The sequence below is a fragment of the Acomys russatus genome, chromosome 1 (genome assembly GCF_903995435.1).
Source record: "Acomys russatus chromosome 1, mAcoRus1.1, whole genome shotgun sequence".
NCBI lineage: Eukaryota > Metazoa > Chordata > Mammalia > Rodentia > Muridae > Acomys > Acomys russatus.
This window is the reverse complement of record NC_067137.1, coordinates 95,234,842-95,258,187: the sequence shown is the minus strand read 5'-3', so window position 1 is coordinate 95,258,187 and position 23,346 is coordinate 95,234,842. Positions and strand designations below refer to the sequence as shown.

The window sequence follows — 23,346 nt, the reverse complement described above, 5'->3', positions numbered from 1 at the left end:
TTTTCTTTTCACTCAATAGACCAGGCTGGCTTCAAACTCAGAGTTTGTGCTCTCACTTCCCACCTTGCTTTCTCTGGAAAAAAAAAAAAAAAACCTCGGCTTCATATTAATAGCTTACCTTCAGGCAAGCCATTTCTTCTCTCTAAGACTCAGTTTCTTTATCTATATAATGGGTACAATAAAGCCAGATCCAATGCCCAAAGATCCCAGTTCTATGATGGCTTAGATCCTTGGAATTTTCTTCACAGTGTCCAGTGGCTTGTTGTAAGGATCAAATGTGCTAAAAGCCATGGAATAGCACCTGGTACCAAGATACTGTTCAATAATAGTTCTTTTCACGTCTCCTTTGATAACTTCTTCCCTAGTTCTATTGTCCTTTCCTACTCCAGACCTCTGATTGCTCCATATACAAGTGTACGCATGTGTCTGTGGACGTGAAAACACACACTCTTCTACAGAACTTATTCTGTGTGCTTATTTGCTCATTTGTCTACCCAGTAGTTATAGAGAGCCCTTCTGTGCCAGGCACTGAGGCAGTTTCCTGTTCTCATGGACTTTTCTCTCTTGGATAGGAGCATTTTCAGTGATGACAAAGGAAAGCCAGAGAAGATGTAGGTCATGAGTGTTGGGTGGATCCATTAAGGGAGAGAAAGTTTCTCTGACAAGGCTGCCTCTCTGGTCCAGGGGAAGAGGTATATGGAAGGGAACCCAGGGAGAAGGTGCAGAGACTCTGGAAGTCCTAAGCTGGGCTCAGGCACGTCCTCTCCCCCTCACTCATCCCTAGCCAGAGGGCAAAGATCAGGACCAGAGTGCCATGTGGGGCCAGGAAGGTAGAAAGATGCTCCTGACATAACCCAGTGAGCAAGCCAGAGAGGCAGGGTGAAGATGAACAAGACTATTAAACAGAAGCAAACTGGAGCAGAAGAGACCCTAGGAGCTAAAAGCAAAGACCACCAAGAAGGCCTTTCAGGCTTCAGGTGGAACTAACGCATGCTATTCTTTACACTGAGATGATATTGGCCCTTGATTCCATTCCCACTGAAACGGATTCTCTGACGCAGCCTCTTTCCCACCTGTGGAGTGAAGTGTTGTCTGGAAGTCGCTGCACATTATGCTAAACTTGTATTTGAAAAAGAAGAAACATCCTAGGGCAAAAGTAGCTCAGTGTGAGGAGCCGTGTGGTAGGAAGAGTGCAAGTGAGGGGAATGGTAAAGGAACGGCCAGAGCCCTCACCTTGTTGCCCAGGATGAAGAGTTGAGATTGGAATGTGACTCACTGGAAATGATGAAGCAGGACGAGAAGGGGATGGGATGCAGTTTCTACATAAGAACATCGCTCAGGCTGTGGTTTAAACAGGTCAGGATGGAAGCAAGAGTGTGTGGCATTACATACACACACACACAAATGCACACATATGCACATGAGCACGTGCTCACATACACCATAAATATAATAAAAATAGTTTCTTGGGGCTGGAGAGGTGGCTCATGGGCACATGCTCACATACAACAATAAATATAATAAAAATAGTTTCAAGATTCACTTCTTGGGGCTGGAGAGGTGGCTCGGCGGTTAAGAGTCTGCCTGCTCTTCCAAAAGGACTGGAGTTCAGTTCCCAGCACCCACATGGCAGCTCACCACTGTCTGTAACTCCAGAATTCACCACTCTCACCCGGACAAACATGCAGGCAAAACAGCAATGCACATAGAATAAAAAAAAGTAAAATAAACTATAAAGGTTCCCAACACTGCCTCGCTAGGGGATTACGTTTCTAGCACGTGCTCTTGCAGAGACATAGTCAAATCTCCTAGACTCTGAGCACAGAGGAGCTCCACTCAGAGAAATATGGAGACCTATGTCACCTTCCTCAGAATCACTGGTCACCATCCATGGCTACACAATGCAGTTACCCTGGACCCTGCTAACAAAAGTGCCAAGGACCCACAGACCAGCATAGCCTCATCAATAGAAGCCTCGTTGATGACGGACACTCAGAGTGGGCAATGTCTAGTAATCTATCCAGAGTCCTGGACATCTTACTGTAAGTGTCCTTTCCCAAGACAGTTAAACTGGGTATGTCTCTGAACTGTCACCTCTGTAAGGTCAGACCAGCCCTTCTCTCTTCTCTGCTGGTCACTTGTCTCTCCATCCCATCCCCAGACTCATCGTCACCAAGGGAAAAGGGAGGAGGGAACCCAGACCTGAGCACTCTGGGCAGGGAAGGATGATTTGGGGCTCCCCCTCACCCCTCTGCCTAATGGTCTAACAGGGTTTTGTCTCCAGGGTCACTGAGTACAGCCTCCCAAAAGCTGTGGCAGGGAACTGATACGCTGTCCACTCACCTAGTCCACTTGCATTAACAGAGAAACTTAGAATTTTAAGGACTGTGGCATAGATAGCGTCATTCTAATTTAACCATGAGTTGGCAGGGAAGGAGCTAAACACTAAATATAGTCAATTCTGTATCTCTAGGGTATTCCTAGAAGTTCTGGAGGGAGGAAGAAAACTTAATACTGCCTATGTTGTGTTGGACAATTGATGGTCCACACAAATTCTAAGAAATTAATCATTTGGACAGTAGGAAACTAAGGGTCAAAAAATATAAAAGTGCAAGTGTTATAGAAGTAACTGACCACCTTCTGATTAAATTTAAGGTCCCATAAGATGGAACCCATACCCGACCCTGCTAAAGAGGCCAAGAACTAGGGGAAAATCTAATTCTATTATTCTGCTAAAGGAACATAGCAATAAAAGGGTTGCTAATGACATATTGCTATAGCCATAGGGCAGAGCATTGCTCAGTGCTCATCAGAGAAGCTTCTTTTTGTAGCAGATGGAAATGAACACAGAGGCCTAGAACTGGACAGCGAGCAGAGAGTGGGAGACTTTGAAGCAGCCACTGTCCTAAATGGAGTGTTTTCATCAAACCGTCTTCCCAAGGCTCAGGGATCTATTTGGAAAAGGAGGTGGCAAAAGTCAGAAGTGGTGGATGACTGTAAGGAAAAAGCATCCTCCAGATACAACAGGACTGCAACACCTATGAATTCACAGAAGCTGGCAGCATACCCAAAGCCTGCACAGATTAAACCAGAGTCCCAACACTGACAAAGGGAAGTGGACACCAAGCTCCCTAACCCAGATGCTATTTAGAATGGATACCTGCTGAGTAAGGGGAAACCAGCTTTTTTCTAATGGAGACTCACTGAGTATGTCAACCACACTCCAGGGCAGGCCTCATGACCAGGAGTGGTTGGCCAGCACAAAACAGACTCCATGTTTTTTTGTGTATGTGCTTTTTGTTTTGTTTTGGCATTTTGTCTTATTGGTTTTTGTTCATTCTTTTTCTTTTCTTTTCTTTTCTTTTTTTCTGAGACAAGAGAAAGAGAAAAAAAACCATAAATTTGGGTGAGTAGGAAGGAAGGTAAGGAGAAAAACGTGATCAAAATACATTGTACAGGGCTGGAGAGATGGCTCAGCATTAAGAGCACTGCCTGCTCTTCTAGAGGTCCTGAGTTCAATTCTCAGCAACCACATAGTGGCTCACAACCATCTGTAATGAGATCTAGTGCCCTCTTCTTGCCTGCAGGTGTACACGCAGGCAGAACACTGCATACATAATAATAAATAAATAATCTTTTTAAAAAAATACATTGTACAAAAACTTTAATAATAAACATTTTTAAGAAACAAAGTAAGGCAGGAAATGGTAACATACAAGCAGATTACTGTGAGCTTGAGGCCAGCCTGGCCTAGCTAGCCTGATCCACAAAGCAAGTCCAGGACTTGCTATTTACACAGAGAAACCTTGTCTTGGTGGAGGGTGGGGAGGTGGGAGGGGGGTGTAAATTCACTAAGGTCACATAGCTAGCCTACACTGACAGCCGGATGAGAATCAAGCTCTGCCACACCAAAGCGCATGCTCATGGCCACACCTTGTGCCTTTCTGGTGTTCTCTAGACTGTTCCTCCAACAGAGGAATGCTTAGCATCACCTCCTTTCCCATGAGAGGTCAAGAGAGCAGCTCTCCAGTTCCTGTCTCTCCTTGTCCATCACTTAGTGTCTCCTTGTGCCTCACCCATGGCTTCCTCTTTTCTCCCCATGGTACCAGGAATTGAACCCTAGCATTTTGCATGCCAAGCAACTTAAGTCTACTGCTAAACAATATCCGCAGCCATCTTCTTTAACCTTAAAAAAGTTCTTATTTTTTATTAGTTTTATTACAGATTATATGTAACAATGGGTTTACTTACATCTTTATTATGTATATATTTTGATCATATTCACACACACAACCTCTCTTATTCCTGATAAGATTCTTCCAAGCCGGGCAGTGGTAGTGCACACCTTTAATCTCAGCTCTTAGGGAAGCAGAGGCAGGAGGATCACTATGAGTTTGAGGCCAGCCTGGTCTACAAAGAGAGTCCAGGACAGCCAAGGCTACACAGAGAAACCCTGTCTCGAAAAAAAGTAAAACAAAAAATATCAACAAGATTTCTTCCCCTTTCCATTTAATATCTCTCTCTCCCCCCCCCCTCTCTTTTTCTCTCCCCCCCCCCCAAGGTTTCTCTGTGTAGTCTTGGCTGTCCTGGACTCACTTTTGTAGACCAGGCTGGCCTCGAACTCACAGAGATCTGCCTGCCTCTGCCTCCCTGAGTGCTGGGATTAAAGGTGTGCACCACCGTGCCCAGATTTCGTATCTTTTTTGTTTCTGTTGTTTTGAGTGTTAGTTTGTTTGTTTGCTTTTGGTAATCCAGTGAGTTTCATTATGCTGTTTACAGAATCATGGGCACAGCCTTACCTAGGGTTGTTTACAGCCTAGCCAGAACCTTCACTAAGGCAGCTACACAGTAAATGCTTATAGAAGTGTGGGTACCCTCCCAGCAGCTACACTGACGAAAATGTTCACCCCCAACTCCCCCTCCTCCCACAACCATGAACTTTATATAAATTCCCAAGGAGGGGTGGGCATTAGTGGGCCCCTTCTTCTACTTTTTATTTGGGGACAAGGTCTCACTGACAAGGACGAGGACAAGCTGAACTTGGGCTCACTCTGTAGCCCAGGCAGGCCTTGAACTTGTGTTCTTCCTGCTTCAGCAGGCAAAGAAGCTGTGATGACAGGCCTGTGCCGCCAGGCTTGGCAATCCAGACTTTCCAGCCACCCCTGCCCCCTTCCTTCCCATGTTTCCTGCAAAGCCAGGCTGGAGAATAAAGAAAGAACCAAAGAAGGCCACTTAGAGTCTGGTGGCTTTGGGTGCTCATTGTGACAGAGGGGTAGAGTGAGGACACTGTTTCCACTTTTGTGTCCTCAAGTGTCAGTGCTCTCTCCCTTTGCCTGGGCTGCTGTGATTTTGCATGCTGACTCCTCACCAGCGAGCCGTTTCCCAGCCACTCCAGGCCTGCAGTGATCTCTCCTTGAAAGACTGCCTACAGAATTAGCCATTACCTAGAAAACAGTCTTATCCCGATACATCACAGCTAATCACGCCACCGCCCACTCAGGCCAGCTAACTAGGGTTGTGTTTCATTACCTCGCTTGTGGTTTCCACCTTACTCCAAACACGGACAAACACATTGCTCCTTAGCACAGTCTTGTCATCTGCCTGGTGGGCTGACCACCTCCCGCAGGTGGAAACCTTTCAGTTTATATCTAAAAGGTGACACCAGTTCTTGGCTCCTGGAGCTAGTGTCCTGCCCCACCCTTCATACACCTTATCTTTGTTAATTCTCAACAAATGTACACAGCATTATTCCCATGAACAGCTAAGGGAAGTCAGCATCTGAAATGGCGAGGAACACAGGCCGCTGTAAGATAGTGAGCGGGGAGCTGAAATGGACCGGGAGGAAGGCAAGCCGACTACCCTTAGCATCATATACCCATCCATTACTCCACGTCTTCTCTAGCAGGGCATAGACTGGGTTTGGTCTCCCTTATAGGACTGGCAAGGACCCTACCTAGAGCAGTTACACAGTAAATGTTTGTTCAGTAAATTGTCAAAGGAAGTTTACCCTGATTACTGATTGGGTGAGAACCAGTATTGGAGAAAAAGGAAGTGTTTGCACAGAGATAAAGCCTGTGTGCCCGGTGGTAAACCCTGTGTCCAAAGCCAGTGAGGGAAAAAAAAAAAAAAAAAAAAAAAGTAAGCAGTGAGCTACAGTGAGGGCCTCTGTGAGAACTTTTATCCTTACTGGGAGGAAGGGAAGATGGGGATTTTGGCTGAGGTCGGCCGCTAGCCCTGCGGGTTCTTCCCACCAGGAGCTGTAGAGGAGGGACATGAAGAGGCGAGCCCTCCTTGACACGAGTGGGCCTGGGGGGTATGTGAGGCCAGCTCGGATGCTGCTGTAAGGAGCCTCCGGGCAGAGATGCTGGGGGTGGAGACTGAATCTGGAGGAGGACTTGAAGGAGTGCCACAGGAAAATGGAGAAGTGTGGTCAGGTTCAATACCTGTAAGAGGACTTCTTCCTGGAGGGAGAGGAAGAGAGGGTGATGGGAAAGCATGGCATGGGAGGAAAAGAGGAGATGAACTGTTGTAAGGAAACTGTGGTGGCGTGAGGTTCAGGGATTCAAAGCTGACTGGGCCTGAAGAAGGGGGCAGAGAAAGCCTTTGGGGTGGGAGAGAAGAACAGAGTACTGGTGGAAGTGGGACCCAAACAGACGCTCTCACTTTCTGGTCCACTGTAGACTTGGAGCAGGGTGTTCAAGGCATCTGTCTTAGCTCCCGTTTGTTTTCTGTTGGTGTGATAAACACCATGACCAGAAGCAAACTTGGCGAGGGAAAGGGTTTATTTCATCTTCCGTTTGCAGTCCACCCTGAAGAGAATCCAAGACACGACTCAAGGTTGGAGCCTGAAGCAAACCACAGAGGACCACTTCTTACTGGCGTCAGCTACCTTTCCTATACCCACAGGCCAGTCTGATGGAGGAAGTTCTTCACCTGAGGTTTCCTCTTTCCAGGTGTATCAAGTTGACAACCAAGAGAAGCCATCACACTGACCCTGAGTTTGTTTGTTTTTTTTTAAAAGGCAAGAACCGCCACCACCAGGCTGGCAGTATGACTCTTTTATCTTTTTTAAATTTTATTTACATTGGTATGCTGCCTCTATGTATGTCTGTGTATAGGTGTTAAATCCACTGGAACTGGAATCACAGACAGTTGTGAACCGCCATGTGGGTGCTGGGATTTGAACCTGCATCCTTTGGAAGAGCAGCCAGTGCTTTTAACTGCTGAGCCATCTCGCCAACCCCGACCCTGAGTTTGTTAATCCATTAGGTAAAGGATTATAGCACATGCCTTACACCATTGCTGTAAGCATGAAATGAGATCTGTAGGCATCATTACTAAGATCCTATCAGCTACCAAAATTGAGCATCCCATTACCTAAAATGGTAGAGTATTTTCACAGAACATATATGCATCTTCCTATAAAATTTAGATCATCTCTAGATTAGTTATATTACCTGATAAAATGTAAATGTTTTATAAATACTTGTTATACTGTATTGTTTAGAGGGCAGCAAGGGGAAAGATCTGTTTATGTCCAGGATGGATGCAATTTTTCTTATATTTATGTATTTACTTGCCAGCTATGGTTGAGTCTACAGATATGGAACCTATGTGTATGGAGGGCCAGCAGTACAGAACTTGGCATGGTGTGTGGAAGGGAAAAAAGATCAACAGTAGCCATCACTGATGGCAGATTGGAGTAAGTTCCTGAGAGGGAAGAGTCTAGTATACAGTAAGAAAATACGCTACTTCCACCCTCTCCTCTTTCACAGCAACTTAAAGGTTTTGGGATTATACTATGGGCCAGACCCTCTTCTAAGCCATTTTATTTTATTTTATTTTTAATTTTTCTTCTGGGACAGGGTTTCTCTGTATAGCCTTGGCTGTCCTAGACTTGCTTTGTAGACCAGGCTGGCCTCGAACTCACAGTGATCCGCCTGCCTCTGCATCCCGAGTGCTGGGATTAAAGGTATGCACCACCACACCTGGCTTCTAAGCTATTTTAATGCTTTATTTCATCTATTTCTCACCACAGTCTTAGGAAGAAGGTACTCCACTCAATTCTGTCTACATGAGGAAGTGGACACCGTGAGTTGGGGAAAGCCAATCTAAAGTCACATAGCTAGTGCATGGCACAGGGTGGATTTGGACCATAGCAGAGTTCCAGTGCCCTAGAATTCATGGTCTCCACACTTAAATCAGCTTAATGAAAGGTTAAAGATCTAGAGATGCAGAAAATACAGACCTGGAGCTCACAGGTGGCATAGGGTCAGGTGGCACCTCAAATGCCTTAGAATCTCCCAGAAAGATGACTCAGCAGTTAACAGTACTTATTACTCAAGACCAAGATTCAGCTTCCAGCACTCACATGGTGGCTTATAACCGTAACTCCAGTTCCTGGGTATCTAATGCCCTCTTCTGACTTCTGTGGGCATCAGGCACACATATATACACCCACAGGCAAAACACTGACATATAAAAATCTGTCCGTGTGTATGTGTGTATGTGTGTGTGTGTGTGTGTGTGTGTGCGTGTGTGTGTGTTTAAAATCTCCCTGTATGGTGGTGGTGCACACCTTTAGTCCTAGCACTTGGGAAGCAGAGGCAGGTGGATTTCTGAGTTCAAAGCCAGCCTGGTCTACAAAGTGAGTCCAGGATAGCCAAGGCTACACAGAAAGACCCTGTCTCAAAAAAGAAAACAAAACAAAAAACAAACAAACAAAAACAACCTCTCAGGGATACTATTTAAATTGCATGCTTCTAAGCATTGTCCCAGGGAACCTGATTTATTGATAGCAGTGACAGTGGGGGCTGACAGAAATTAATACTTTTTTTTTTTTAAGACAGGGTTTCTCTGTGTAGCCTTGGCTATCCTGGACTCACTTTGTAGACCAGGCTGGCCTTGAACTCACATCAATCTGCCTCTGCCTCCTGAATGTTGGGATTAAAGGCGTGTACCACCACAACTGGCAGAAATTAGTATTTCTTAGTTAACGCCTTAAGTAAATGGATTGATTTTGTTATGGATTTCTTAGGGGTGTGTGTGTGTGTGTGTGTGTGTGTGTCTGCATTAGTGCCTGTCTGGAGGTCAGAGAACAATTCTTAGGGGTCAGTTCTTCCCTGCTACCTGGGGTTGAATTCAAGTCTCCAGCCTGAGTGTAGGTACTTCTGCCTGCTAACGCATCTTGCTAGTCCTCCTTAGGTAATCTGACGCAGGAGGGAGGAAAAACATGGCAGGGCAGGAGTAAACAGAGGCCCAGTGGAGGAGGTGACAGAAGGCCCGGTGGAGGAGGTGAGTGCTGTGACAGGAGGTGATAGCTCCTGCACTTGACCCTTAAGGACAGGTAAAGTTCTGTACTTCCCTCCACTCTTCTCCACTTGGAGGATGTGGGAGGTTACTGTGTCCCCTTAAAAACATGAGGAAGTCCTGGTTGTTAGCCTCTGTGAAGGTGGCCTTCTGGGAAATAAAGCTCTTTGGAGACGTGATCAGTGTGGAATCTTGAGACCATTCAGGACTGTTTGGTGGGTTCTAAACCCAGTGACACATGTCCTCCATACACGAAGGACAGGCACGGAGAGGAGAGAGGCCTACGTGAAGACAGAAGCAGAGATCAGAACGATGAAGCAATGAGCCAAGAACTGCTTGGGGGCATTAGGAGACAGAAGATGCTCCTCTTGGAGTCTCCCATCGGCCCTCAGAGGGAGAGCATGCCTGCCAACTCTGAGAGGATGTATTTCTGATGTTTTAAGCTGTACGGTTTGCAGTTATTTGATGTGACTGTCCTAGGGAAATAGTACAGAGGCTTGCATCCTAGGCACACAAGTTTCCTGGTAGTCACTGAGATTATACTCTGAGCAATGGGATGGCACTGCCTGCAGGCAGACTGGGCTCCAGGCCCCAAAGGAGGATCGTGGAGCACAGCTGTCGGCGAAGAAGTGTGGTAGTGGTGCCTGTGTGGGCCTGTTACTTCTCTCGGCTTGGGAGGCAAGAATTTGTTTTGCTTTGAATCTTTTTGGTGTTTGTTTGTTTGTTTGTTTGTTTGTTTTTGTTTTGTTTTTTGAGACAAGATTTCATACTGAAGCTCAGGTGGGCCTTAGGCTTTCTGTATAGCCCAGGCTCCTTTGAATTCCTGCCTCTGCCTCCTGAAAGCTTAGACTACAGGTATAAGCCAGCACTCCTGATTTAGAAACAGATTTGTTAGATGTCAAAGAAAAGCTTGGCCCTGTCTCTGTTTTCACAACTTACACAGGAGGAAGTCAACACCACCTAGAACACACAGATAACAGTCCAAAGTTTCTGGTGGAGTGGGAGAGCAAGCCACGGCCAGTCCATACCACTCAGCCTTGCTTTGGGTGATACCATACGGTTACTTTAGTTTCGCTCCAAAAGAGGTCACCCCCAATGACTGCCCCCTGTCCAATATGGGGGCGGTAGCTTTTGACCTCTGGCCTAGAGACTTGAATGATTCTTTCCCTCTAGCTGGAGGCTTCTGCTTTAGGGATGAGAACTGTGCTGGCTCCAAAAGCTGTCATTCAAAATGCAGAAGTTGGCCATCTGTAGAACAGACAGCACTGGCTGTGGTTTCTGCAGCTTCATAAAGTATGTCTTCACAAAGGTTATTAATACTTCCTTCGTCCACGTGCCACAGTGACTTACTGCAAGCTAGAAGGAAAAGCTTTTCCATGGGGCCTCGGAGAGCTCTTCCTCCTGCCCTGAAGCTCTGCTTCCCGCTCCTCCCTCTTCGAGGCATTTAAGCTGAGAGCAAGTGACCTGCAAGAGCGGGAAATCAGCCTTGTCCGCCAGCTAAACTGCAGAGACGCTCCTTACCAGAGGACAAATTTTGTGCTGCATTCTAGGTGAAAGGGTGGCAGGTTTCAGCAGGAGAAACAGGATGTAAGCCAAACAGGGAAATATTGAGAAACGCGTGGAGATTTTAGGGACTGAAATAGAAATGAGCAAGAGCCAGTTGGATTGGTTTTAACTCCTGGATACAAATTGGATTGTGGCGATTTTTTTTTTTTTCTTTCATCCTTACGCTCAGGTTGTACCCCACACCAGTAGCATCCAAAAGTTAGGGAGTGGGAGCCAGGCATCAGCCTCCATCTGTCTGTCATCTATCCCTCTATCTACCTACCTGCCTTACTATACTGGAGACTGAGCTCAGAGCCTGTCGGGTGCTGTGCACATACGCTATAGCTGAGATGTGTCTCCACCTCTCTTTTTTACTTTTTGAGAAAGAGTCTCACTAAATTGCTCAGGCCAAACTTAACTATAGCCTGGGCAAGCCTTGAGCATTTTTTTTTTCTTTATTGAAACAGGGTCACAGTTATAGTCCAGGCAAGGTTCAAATATAGAAGTCCTCCTACAGCTCCCTAAGTCCTGGAATTATAGATGTGTACCCCTCTGGCAGACCCCTTTGCTTCTTTGAGCTTCCTGTTTCAGACTCTATGAGAAGCTGCACTTATAGGCCTATACTAATGGGCCCAGCCTTTTTTTGTTGTTTTTGTTGCTTTAATTATTAGTATTATTTTGATGGTGTGTGTGTGTGTGTGTGTGTGTGTGTGTGTGTGTGTGTGTGTGTGTGTAAAGTATCAAAAGACAAGAAGAACTGATTTTCTCCTTCTACCATGTAGATCGAGTGCTAGGGATCAAACTCAGGTTGTCAGCCTTGGCAGTGGGCACCTTTATCCACTGAGCCATCTCACTGGCCCTGGCTTGGGTTTCTGAGACAAGGTCTTATTTTGTAGCTCAGGCTAGCTTCAAACTGGCAATCTTCTTGCTTCTGCCCCCCACGTGCTAGATTAAGGTAGTGCACCACCACACTCAGCTCACAGGTTCTTAAAATAGGTTTTCAGATGATTCCAATGTACAACGAACTTAGGGCACAATGAAAACATGTTATTCCAGGTTTACACTGATGTATTCTGTATTTGTTCTTCTGAGCTAGGTCTTAGATACCAGGAGTGTTTAAAAGATGCCAGGAGCCCCGTGTGGTGGCCCACGCCAGTAATTCCATCACTTAGGGAGGCAGAGGTAGGTGGATCTTTGTGAGTTTGAGGCCAGCCTGGTCTACAAAGTGAGTCTAGGACAGCCAAGGCTACACAGAGAGACCCTGTCTCAAAAAAACAAATAATAAATAAATAAATAAACTGAGAAGGGGTGGGGTGGGTGGTTGTGGTCTACAAATGCCTGTCTAATAGATAGTAAAGGGACAGCAGAGGAGCAGGCACCATCAAGGTTTCTGAAGCGTGTGTGGTTCATGTCTCTCACAGGACTGAGCTGCCACTGGAGAAGAATGGGCTTTGGAGGGCTTCAGGGTCATTTGAGGCCAGATGAGGTAGTCCATCTCAGTAACCCCAGTACTCGAGAGGCTACAGCGGGAGGACTGACATAAATTTAAGTTCATACATGGCAACACAGTAACACTCTCTGTAAAATACAAAAAGCTGGGCCGTCAGGGTGGCTCATCCAGTAAACACACTTACCGATGACCTGAGTTTAGTCCTCACTGGTAGAGAGAGCACTGGCTCCTGCAAGTTGTCCTCTGACCTACACACACACACACACACACACACACACACACACACACACACACACACATACACACACACACACACCACGGCACGTACACAGCCATGCATGTGTGTGCACGTGTGCACGTACACAAGTGTAATTTAAAGGTTAAATACCAACTATATCATTAGTTACAGTAAACACCAGATGCTGACTACCCAATGGCCTGGGAAGGAAAATGCATTGGAGGAAATCACAGCTTCCTCAGAGCCAGGAATGAAGGTCTGTTAAGCAGCGAAGTTTTCTATTCCACACCACGGAGCTTCTAGGGCCTTTAGTGTCATCTTAGGTCATCTGAGGATCTACATACATGCACGCTTCAGGCATGGCTGTGTCCAGGTGGAGAGTGTAGCTGATGTTGAAGGTAGATGCCCTTTGACCCTGTCTTCATCCTCCTTTGGAGACCTGAGGCAACTCTAACGCTGCTTCCCAAAGCTCTAAGCCATTTTCCCATTCCTCTTTCTCGGTATTTTTATTACTCCTTCTCTATGGCTTGAGTGGCTCTGCACATAAGGTGAAGAGGGGCCCTGTAGTTCTCATCTTCCATCATTCACCCTACTTCCTTGTTCCCTACAATTCTGTCTTAACAAGTCTCCCTCCTCCTCCTCCTCTTCCTCCTCCTTCTCCTCCTATTCCTCGGTTACTCTGTTCATTTTGGCCCAGTGAACTTTTTACCTCATGCCTGCCACAGGACTGTTGCCTCCCTGGTTTCCAGGACTCCCGATCTCTACCAGTTCTAGGAACATGTCCATAAGCAAAAGGAGCTTCTGAGGCAGAGGGAAAGCCCTCCTAGACTTGTCCTTTCAGCTCACAGGATTGCTTCTCTGAAGTGTGTTTTTGAGGCACATTTTGCATCTTTTGCTTCAATCATCTCTAAATTTTTTTATTTTATTATTATTATTGTAGTTTTTTGAGACAAGGTTTCTCTGTGTAGCTCTAGCTGTCCTGGACTGGCTTTGTAGACCAGGCTGGCCTCAAAGTCACAGCACCTGCCTCTGCCTCCTGAGTGCGGGGATCAAAGGCGTGTGCCACCACCGCCCAACTTCTAAAATTCTTTTGAGTTAAAAAACTGACATGTGGGGCTGGAGAGACAGCTAAGCAGTTAAGAGCACTGGCTGCTCTTCCAAAGTTCCAATCCCCAGCACCCACATAGTGGTTCACAACCACCTATAATGTGATCTGGTGCCCTCTTCTGGCCTGCAGGAACATATGCAGGAGAAACACTGTATGCATAATAAATAAATCTTAAAAAAAGAAAAAACAAATTGACATGCAATAAATTTACTCATGAAGGACGGCATGATGTTTTCACACACACATACCATGTATAAATCAGGGTGATTACCATATCCACCTGTTTTTTTGTTGTTTTTGTAGTTAAATCTAGATGTCTTATAACCTCAGTTCACAGATATCACTAAAACTTTGATCCTAGTGGAACAGTGATGGCACACAATTTCAGTCCTAGATCTGGGGAGGCAGAGGCAGACAGATCTCTGAGTTCGAGGCCAGCCTGGTCTAGAGAGTAGGTTCCAGGACAGTCGGGGCTACACAGAGAGAGAAAACCCCTGTTTTGATACGCACCCACCAAAACGGACTTTGTTCTTGGCCATGAGAATTCACAGGCTGCAGCTTGCACTGCAGGGTTGTTCAGACAACACCAGGCAGGGCACTGATTGCCATGGATAGCTGGTGAGGGAAATCCATGTCTCCTGTTTATATTTAGCACCACAGAACTAGGGATGTAGTTCTTCAGTAGAAGGTTTACCTAGCAAATGTGAGGAACTGGCTCTAATACCTAGCACCATGAATAATAAATTTATTACCATGGACAACTAAAGAGGAATATAATTTTTTTCAAGCAAAATTAATTGAGGGGAGATGTTATAAGTTTCAATAGTAACTATTAATATCACTGTGAATGTTCTGGAAGACAAATTTACATGTGAGCCATAAATGTTGTATTATGAATGTTAGTTTGGGTAGAGAAAGACTATCTATGAATATAAAATTTCCCAGTGGAGTGGGAACTAAGTACTAAATACAGAATTTTGTCAAGCGTAGTGACAATACTATCTGAACACTGGTCATTTCCTTTTTCAGCTCTAACACTGACTCACTGTACGGTCTTAGACAAGTCACTTAACAGCTTTGGACCTCAGCTTCTCTATATGAAAAAATGGTAATTAAAATACTGCTAGATAGAGGAACTGGCATTTATTGAGCAACTCCTTTCTGTCCATCACGTGCTGCGCACTCTGTATTATGCTGTAGTGTTTCATTCAATCATAAGACAAGTATCTGTTGGACACTTACTATATACTATATACAGGAGACTATTTCTGGCCTCAGAAATTTATCAGGCCCTCAACAAAGTCATAGCTCTTCTGGAGTTTAGACTACAGTGAGGTGGGAGTAAGCACACATGAAGAGAAATATACAAGGTAGTGATAGCTGCTGTGCAGGTAATGAAACAAAAAAAGCATGCGAGAAGTGAACTGAGGATGGGGTTAAAGGTTAGGGTGAGCTCTTGATGGGGGTGATGTAGGAGCTGGGACCCAAATGATGAGAGGCAGATTGCAGAGCCCAGAGTCTACAAGACAAGACCTGAGGAGGAAAGCTCCAGGGAGAGCTGCATACTACAGTGTAAGCTGTTTGCAAAGCTGGGTGACTTTAAAAAGGTGACCAAGTGGGATGTGGGGGAGGTCACCACCGGAAAGGACAAAATTAGAGTTTGCAGTCACCTTGTAGCTGTAGTAAACTGCTTAGGTTTTACTGCAATTGACCTAATTTACATTTTTTTGAATGACTTAGGGGGCTAGAGCCTGTTCAACAGTTAAGAACACTAGCTGCTCTTGCATAAGGCTCTGGTTTGAATCCCAGACCCCACAAAGTGGCTGACACCTGTCTGTAACTCCAATTCCAGGGGATCTGAGGCCCTCTTCTGTTCCCCAAGGGCACCAGGCACACACGTGGTGCACTGACACACATGGTGCACTGACACACATGCAGGTAGGCAGAAGACATGTAACAAAAATAATCATAATAATAAAAACATTGAAAAATCACCTTGTGCCGGGTGGTGGTGGTGCACGCCTTTAATCCCAGCACTCAGGAGGCAGAGGCAGGTGGATCGCTGTGAGTTCAAGGCCAGCCTGGTCTACAAAGTGAGTCCAGGACAGCGAAGGCTATACGGAGAAACCCTGTCTTGAAAAACCAACCAACCAACCAAATAAACAAACAAAACCCAAAACAAAACAAAGAAAGAAAGAAAAATCACCTGTGCATAGTAACAAATAGGTGATAGTTCAACAAGAACGAAAGGAGAAAACAGTAAGGAGCTTGTTGTGTAGGTGAGAAGAGAAAAATGCTTTTCATAAAGATCAGATAGTAAATATTCAGCTTTCGTGGGTCACAAAAGTCCTCTGCCCCACATTCTGTTCTTCCTCCTCCTTTTTAAACAACCCTCAAAAAATGTAAAAAAAAAAAAAAAAAAATGTAAAAAAAGAAAGGACCCATAATCTTAGCTCTTAGGCAATACAGAAACAGAAGGCCCCATGCCTGATTGGATCTGCTGTCTGAGTAGTGGTTTGTAGCCTCTGGCTTAGAGTGGAGAAACTGATTACTATCTATTTAGGACACAGACCTGATAGGATTTGCTGATGAACTGCCTGTGTATGGAGAGAGTGGAGAAGGAAGCAGGGATAGTTTCAGGCACTGGGTAGAAGGTGGTGCTGTTTGGAGGAGAGGGTGAGAAGGAAGCAGATTTGAGAGGCAGAGGAGAGAGGGGAAATCAAGAGTTGCTCATCTGAGTAGAGTTCTTGGGCCAGGCACTGGATCTAGCCTCTGCAGCTTAAGGCAGAGGTCAGAGCCAGAGATCCATGTCTGGAAGCTAGCAGTCTGTGGATGCATTTAGAGTCATGAGATTGGATGACATCACTGGGAGAGCAGCACAAATGTTCCAGGGCCAGATCCCGAGGGCTCCAGCATTTAGAGGACCCGTTGATGGCATCCTTGGAATCAGCCTCTATGTCAGAGAATACGACACATGGCAAATATTGCCAAATTGCTTTCCAAGGGAGTCTTTTGTATCTCCACAGAAACTAGCTGTGTTAGCTATGAAAATACACATTGTGTGTAGGACTTTGGACATGAACGGGAAGGGATGTAGGAGCCAAGGATCCTTGTAGATTGGTTGTTTTAGTTTTTCAAGATAGGGTTTCTCTGTGTAGCCTTGGCTGTCCTGGGCTTGCTTTGTAGACCAGGCTGGCCTCGAACTCACAGAGATCCGCCTGAGCAGGGATTGCAGGTGTGGGCAACTGTGCCTGGTTCAAATGCCAAGTTTTAATACGGGCTTCTGAGGCCACTGTCTGTGGTGTGTTTAAAGCATGATCCTTCTTGTATAAAAGAAACCATGTGGCTTAGGGACAGACTAGAAGTTTCTTAACCCCCAAAGGCTTGTGTGACTCGGGAATTCTAGGAGCATCTGGCTGGGCAAGTTTCAGGAGAATAGCCATGACAGGTCAGGAAGAAATATTCACTGTTGCTGTGGCACACTCTCTATTCCATCACCAGTTCCAAATGATGCCTGGCTCCCATGCAAGATAACATGGTACTGTCTTCTATTCAGGCACAGAGTTTAAAAGTTCATTCCCTAGAGCTCTGTTTCCTGCCCTCCTCCTGCCATAGCACAGAGACAAGCTTTTGTTATTGTTGTTGGTCTGTGTCCTTCTATGAACACATACAGCCAGGTGTGGTAGAACATGCCTGCAAATCTGGCACTCAGGAGACTGAAACAGGAGAATTGGGAGTTCACCATTTGGGCTATATATGGAGACCCTGTCCCAAAGAAACAAAAGCAAAAAGATTTGCATAATGTTATTGAAACTGAAATCAGGATTACAGTTTAGATACATCGTGTATTCAAAAAACTTGTGTGAAAATGGCTAAAGAACAAAGGAAGGAATTTGCTGTTAGACCTTCTACCAGGAGCTAAGAACCAGTCTTGCCTTCAGGGAGTTAGCATTTGCCATACCTGAGTGGTGAGCATTATTTTGGGTTAAGAAGAGAAAGCAGTGGCCAGGTGTGGTGGCGCACGTCTTTAATGCCAGCACTTGGAAGGCAGAGGCAAGTGGGTCTCCCTGAATTTGAGGTCAGCCTGGTCTACAGAGCAAGTCCAGGACAGCCAAGGTTACACAGAGAAACTCTGTCTCGAAAAACAAAAAAATAAAAAATAATTTAAACGGGGGGGGGGTGCAATGAACAAACTAGACAAAAATTCTTGCCCTTAGAAAAAAAGACTGTATGAGGGAGGCAGACAAGTAAATACAATAACTCAAATGGAGGCTATATCACTGGTAAGAGCTAAGAGGGGAGATAAATGATAAAAGACAGGGACAGAAAGGGAATAAGTGAGAGTACAGACCAGAAAGGATTCAAAAGCTGTGTGAGATACAGGAAGTAACTCAACTTTTCAGTCTCAGTTTCTTCATTTGTAAAATATTATAGTGTCTTCTGAAAAGGGCTCTGACCTTTGTCACTTTTTCTTTTCCTGACACAGAGTCTTCATATGACAACCTGCCGGTCCTGGAATTCAACATGCAGACCAGGCTACCCTTGAACTCACAGAGACTTGCCTACCTCTGCCTCCTGAGTGCTGGGATTGAAGGTGCCCAGCTCCTCTCCTGGCCCTTGTCACGTTTACGTTATGGCTGTGCTGTCTATGAGACTGTGCTACTTTACATCCACTCATCTCAGTGTGGAAGGGTGGAAGTTAAAGAGCAGCTTTTTATTTTAGATTTTATTCATTTATTTTATGTACATGAGTGCCCTATCTGCACTGTACACCTGCATGCCAGAAGAGGGCACAAGATCTCATTATAGATGGCTGTGAGCCACCATGTGGTTGCTGGGAATTAAACTCAGGATCTTAGGAAGAACAGCCAGTGTTCTTAACCTCTGAGCCATCTCTCCTTGAGAGAACAACTTTCTGAGGGTTAGTTTTCTCCTTATACCACATGGGTACCAGGAATCTGACTCAGGTTTTCAAGCTCGGCAGCTGGTACCACTCTAACTTTGGCTCTCTCACTGGCGCCTGGGATTCTGGGTATTGACAAGTCCTACATTCAAGCTATTCTGAACTATTTTTCAGTTAGGCCCTTCTGGAACTTTATGCCTGGGGACTTGCTCACTTAGAACAAGAGTGATGCTAAGTGTCAGGCTGAACAGAAATTCCCCTTATTACAAATATTTCCTGCTAGATTTCAACTTTGTGACTAATCCCCCTTTCCCCATAATTTCCTGCTTTTCCTTATATTAGGAGTTGAGATGAGGCTCTCTCCCCTGCTACCCAGTTCCATTATAGCACTGGGTGCTGTACGTCAGGCTCCACAGTTCCCCTAAATAAAGCCTCGCATTTCTGCAAGCTAAGTGGCACCAACACCTTTTTAACACTACCCAAGTTTCTTAGCATTTTAGACCCTCGGTTTTCTTATCTGAAAAATAAAAATGTTTGCCTAAAATATTTCACAGGGTTTTTGAAAACATAGATGAGATCAATCATTAAGATATGTGAAACAGGCTGTATCTGGTAGTGCATGCTTGTACTTAGGAGGCAGAGACAGGAGAATCATTACAAGTTGCAGGCCAGCCTGGGTCAAAAGAGCATGTCTTAAAAGAAAAAAACAAAACAGAACAACAACAAAAACCAAAAACAAGATATTTAAAAATAGTCTACTGTGTAGAAGATGAAAACATATGCACTGTTAATGTACAGTTTGCAAATCTCTTGCTGATGGTCAAAAGACCCCTAGAACTTGAGTGAACAATGAATTAGAGTAACTTTGCTGATTCCCCTGCACTGGCAGGGAAAGCGCCTGTGCACATAATTAGGGTGTGCTTAGCAGACTGCCAATCTTAGCTTAGATCAGGGATAAATCAAACTGGAATGTTCCTAAGTGGACATCTCATAAAATACTATACATCATTTGCCAGATCTTAAAATGTTTAACAACTCAATGATGTTTGTGCTTGTTTTGTTTTCAAACTTCTGTTCCAGGGAAAGAACTAGGTAGACAGAAAGAGTTATAAAAACAAAAGGAAAATTATGAAGGGCAGAGAGTTTAACTTCTGGATATGTTTGCTAATGTTCAAGATGCATTAATTAAAGTAGATAATGGTTATACACATAGGCTACTGTTTATTCTTTGGTGCTGTAGTATCTGCTTTTTGAGACATGTATCCCAGGCTCGCTTGGAACTCACTATATAGTCCATGTTGCCATCCTTCTCTCTCAGCCTCCCAAACTCTGGGATCACAGGAATGCTGAACTGAGCATGGCTCTTGGTATACTGTCATTATTCTAAACACTTGGTTGTAACATAAAGATACTAATTTTTGTTTTGTTTTGTTTCCAAGTCAGAGTCTTATACGTAGCTCTGCCTGTCCTGGACCTCACTATTAGACTAGGCAGGCCTCCAACTCAAGGAGATAGCCTTGTCTCTGTCTCCCAAGTGCTGCAATTATAGGTGTGTGTGTGCCACTACGCCAGGCATTAAATATGTTTCAAATTGACAAATGTTATATAGTAATTATTTTCCTAAGGAACACTTAGTTTGATTGCTTTATCCCTGATTTAACATAACACTGTTAAGTCTACTGATTTATCTATCTTATGGGGATGGATTTTGCCTGTTTGTTTGTTTGTTTGTTTGTTTGTTGGGGTTTTTGAGACAGGGTTTCACCGCATTGCCCTGGTTGTCTTGAAACTCCATCTGTAGACCAGGCTGGCCTTGAACTCACAGACATGCGCCTGCCTCTTCCTCCTGAGTGCTGGATTAAATCCAGGCACCACTACTGCCTGGTGCTAAGCCTACTGAGTAGACAGAAACCCAGCCTCAGGTGGTAGTGGCACACACATTTAATTCTAGCACTTGGGGGTAAAGAGAGAGAGAGAGAGAGAGAGAGAGAGAGAGAGAGAGAGAGAGAGAGAGAGAGAGAGAGAAAAGAAAAGAAATCCTGTCTCGAAAAACCAAATCAAACCAAACCAATACTACTATCACCACTACCACCAAAGAAACTATTGGATGTACAGAACAGGCTTTGAAAACAAACTGACAGGTCGGGCACTTATAAGGCTGGGGCAGGAGGATCACTGTGAGTTCGAGGCCAGCCTGGTCTACAAATTGAGTCCGGGGCAACCAGGGCTACACAGAGAAATCCTGTCTCGAATTATCCTCCTCCCCCCCACCCCCCCACCCCGCCAAAAAGAAAAAAGAAAAAGAAAACACGCAGTTTCCTCCCTTGAAAATGTAAATAATATTTTATGCTCATCTTTGACTGGACTAAAGAAATTAAATGTTGGTTTGAGTATAGCTTATCTCAGAAGACTATTAATGTTTCTTAAATAAATAAGAAGTACACTGTGAACACCAAACTTACTTCAGGCCAAATCCTCAGTTCAAAGGCATTAACTAGCTACCTGCTAATTCATTCACCTGTTGACATCTACACATTTTTCTGTGAGTTAGGGGTCCACACTCACTAACAGCCAAATCAAAATTTCCTTGTGCTTCTCCTCTTCAGTGCTCCACTGTCCCAACTGCTATTAGAGTAAGAGTTGTGACTTAGCCCTGTCAAGCAGCCGAGGGGCGGGCCCAGAGAAAGGCCTTGTGGCTGTTTCTTATTGGAGCCTGGTTGCTATGGTGTCACCGACTTTAAAAACTCGCACGAACCACTTCCGGGGATTTGAAAGAAAATTACTTCCGGAGCTGCCCATACTTACTTTGGGTCGCTCAGCACCCTTTCACCTCAACAATAAATAAAACTTGGTACGAAAAAGCTCTGGGAACTCATCTCTAGCCCCTTAATCCCGTGTTTATGCTATACTATCCTGTCTTTTCTTCATTTTAAAACTTATCTGCTTTACATTCTTTTTCTATTAGCCAATCTCCAAAATGGCGCCGACGGCATCGCTAGGTCAGAGGCAAGTCACGTGGGTCCTCCCGGTTCCGGCGCGCTAGAGGCCCCGGGTGGTGAACGAGGCTCCGACACCATGTCTGGTTTGTCTGGCCCACTATCGTGGCCTGGCCCTTTCCCGTCGGCATTGCTCTTTCTGTTCCTGCTCGGCCCCAGCTCAGTCCTCGCCATCTCCTTCCACCTGCCCGTGAACTCTCGCAAGTGTCTCCGCGAGGAGATCCACAAGGACCTGCTAGTGACGGGCGCCTACGAGATCACCGACCAGTCTGGGGGCGCTGGCGGCCTGCGCACCAACCTCAAGGTGCGGCCCGGGGCGGCGCGGGGGCGGGCGGCAAGATGGCAGGCGTAGTCCCGGGGGAGGCCGAGGTAGGGGGGAGGCCGGCGGGCGGGGGCTGGCGGGGGGGAGATTGCCAGGCCTCCCCGCCCCCATCTCTATGGACGTGCGGTGGGGACCGCCCCTTCCCCCCCCCCCGCGCGTTGGGGTTCGCGGGGCGGGGCTGCGCGCCAAAGTCGGGGTGAGGCTTTAGCGGACCGCAGGTCCAGAGAGCTAGGACCATTTCGACTTTGGGCTGTCGTCAGCGTCCTGTGTCTTTGAGGTCTCAGGGATCTTGAGCTTAATAACGTGATTTTTCCTGAGAGATTTTTAGAGCATCAGTGGGGATTGAGATAAGACCCCCCCCCCCGACACCTAACAATAATGGAGACAACAAGGTTGACTGTGGCTAATAAAATTTGTTAGTAAGCTTCTGCTGTGCCTCTTAAGCTTGTGAGTTGAGTTCAAATCCTACCCTGTGGAACAGATGGGAACTGTTGGCCATGTTATCCAAACACAGAAACCGAAGCTCAAGTTGAGTGAACCAAGGGTTCCAGATGGAGTTGGCCAGCCAAGTGTACTGACAGGAAAGTGCTACGGTCTTCCTTTTTGCTTTAAATTTGTAATTCGTGGGATTTATTAATGGTCACAAGAGGGTCATAGTCCCATCTCCTAGCTACACCAGGGTCAGCTAGACCCTTAGATGGTGACAGCTACTTTTCATAATGCCATTTGGTCTCAGTTTTGAGTGGAGTTTTCCTTGGCTAGATTTTTGAGTTGATGGTGTCCCAATAATTGTATTTATTCACAGTAAGCACTGGTAATTTCTTTTTAACAATGAAAACTTCACATTCTTAAGCTAAATAAATAGAAGCAGCTTACTTAGGGTTTTTTATTGTATTGTATACATGTGAGTGTTTTGCCTGCATGTATGTATGTATGTATATACTATGTGGGTGCCTAGGTCCTGTGGAGGTCAGAAGAGGGCATCACAGTTCAAGATAGTTGTCAGCTTCCGTAGAGGCGCTGGGAACCCAACTCAGGTCTTCTGAAGGAGCAACAAGTGAGCTGACCCTCTGAGCCATCTCCCCTGCCTGAAACACTTTACGTTTAACAAGCTCCAGATATGTTGTTTATGTTTAAGGCTTTGGACCACACTAGTGATAACGTACCTAACTTTATTTGGGAGAGAAAAACTATGTTCAGGGTTATTGTCTTGTGTCTCATCTTTTACTATACTCTATTGCACTGTCTATGCAAGAAAGTGCTGATGGTACATTTTAAAGACGCAGTGTATGGCGTTTGGGGTTTGCTAATGCTGGTTCTTGAGAGTGGACGAGAAGTGGTACCCAGAGTCAAAAGAATTTGAGCAGCCAAAGAGGCCTTGCTCTTTAGCATCGCTGTCTCTCTTTGAGTCCTGGGTTTGAAAGCCCTTCAGAGGCTCCCTGTTGCCTGTCTGTAGCTTACATTTCCCGACAGGC

The 23,346-nt window shown here is 45.4% G+C and overlaps 1 protein-coding gene across 1 annotated transcript in view; it reads left to right on the top strand.

Moving 5' to 3' along the window:
* The first annotated feature begins 21,571 nt into the window (after positions 1 to 21,571).
* The window catches only part of Tmed10 (transmembrane p24 trafficking protein 10), a 36,557-nt gene continuing 34,782 nt past the window's right edge, over positions 21,572 to 23,346 (top strand). Inside the window, exon 1 of the mRNA XM_051149466.1 lies at positions 21,572 to 21,853. Coding sequence (XP_051005423.1) covers positions 21,629 to 21,853 — 225 coding nt within the window. The 5' untranslated portion in view covers positions 21,572 to 21,628. The remainder of the gene's footprint in view (positions 21,854 to 23,346) is intronic.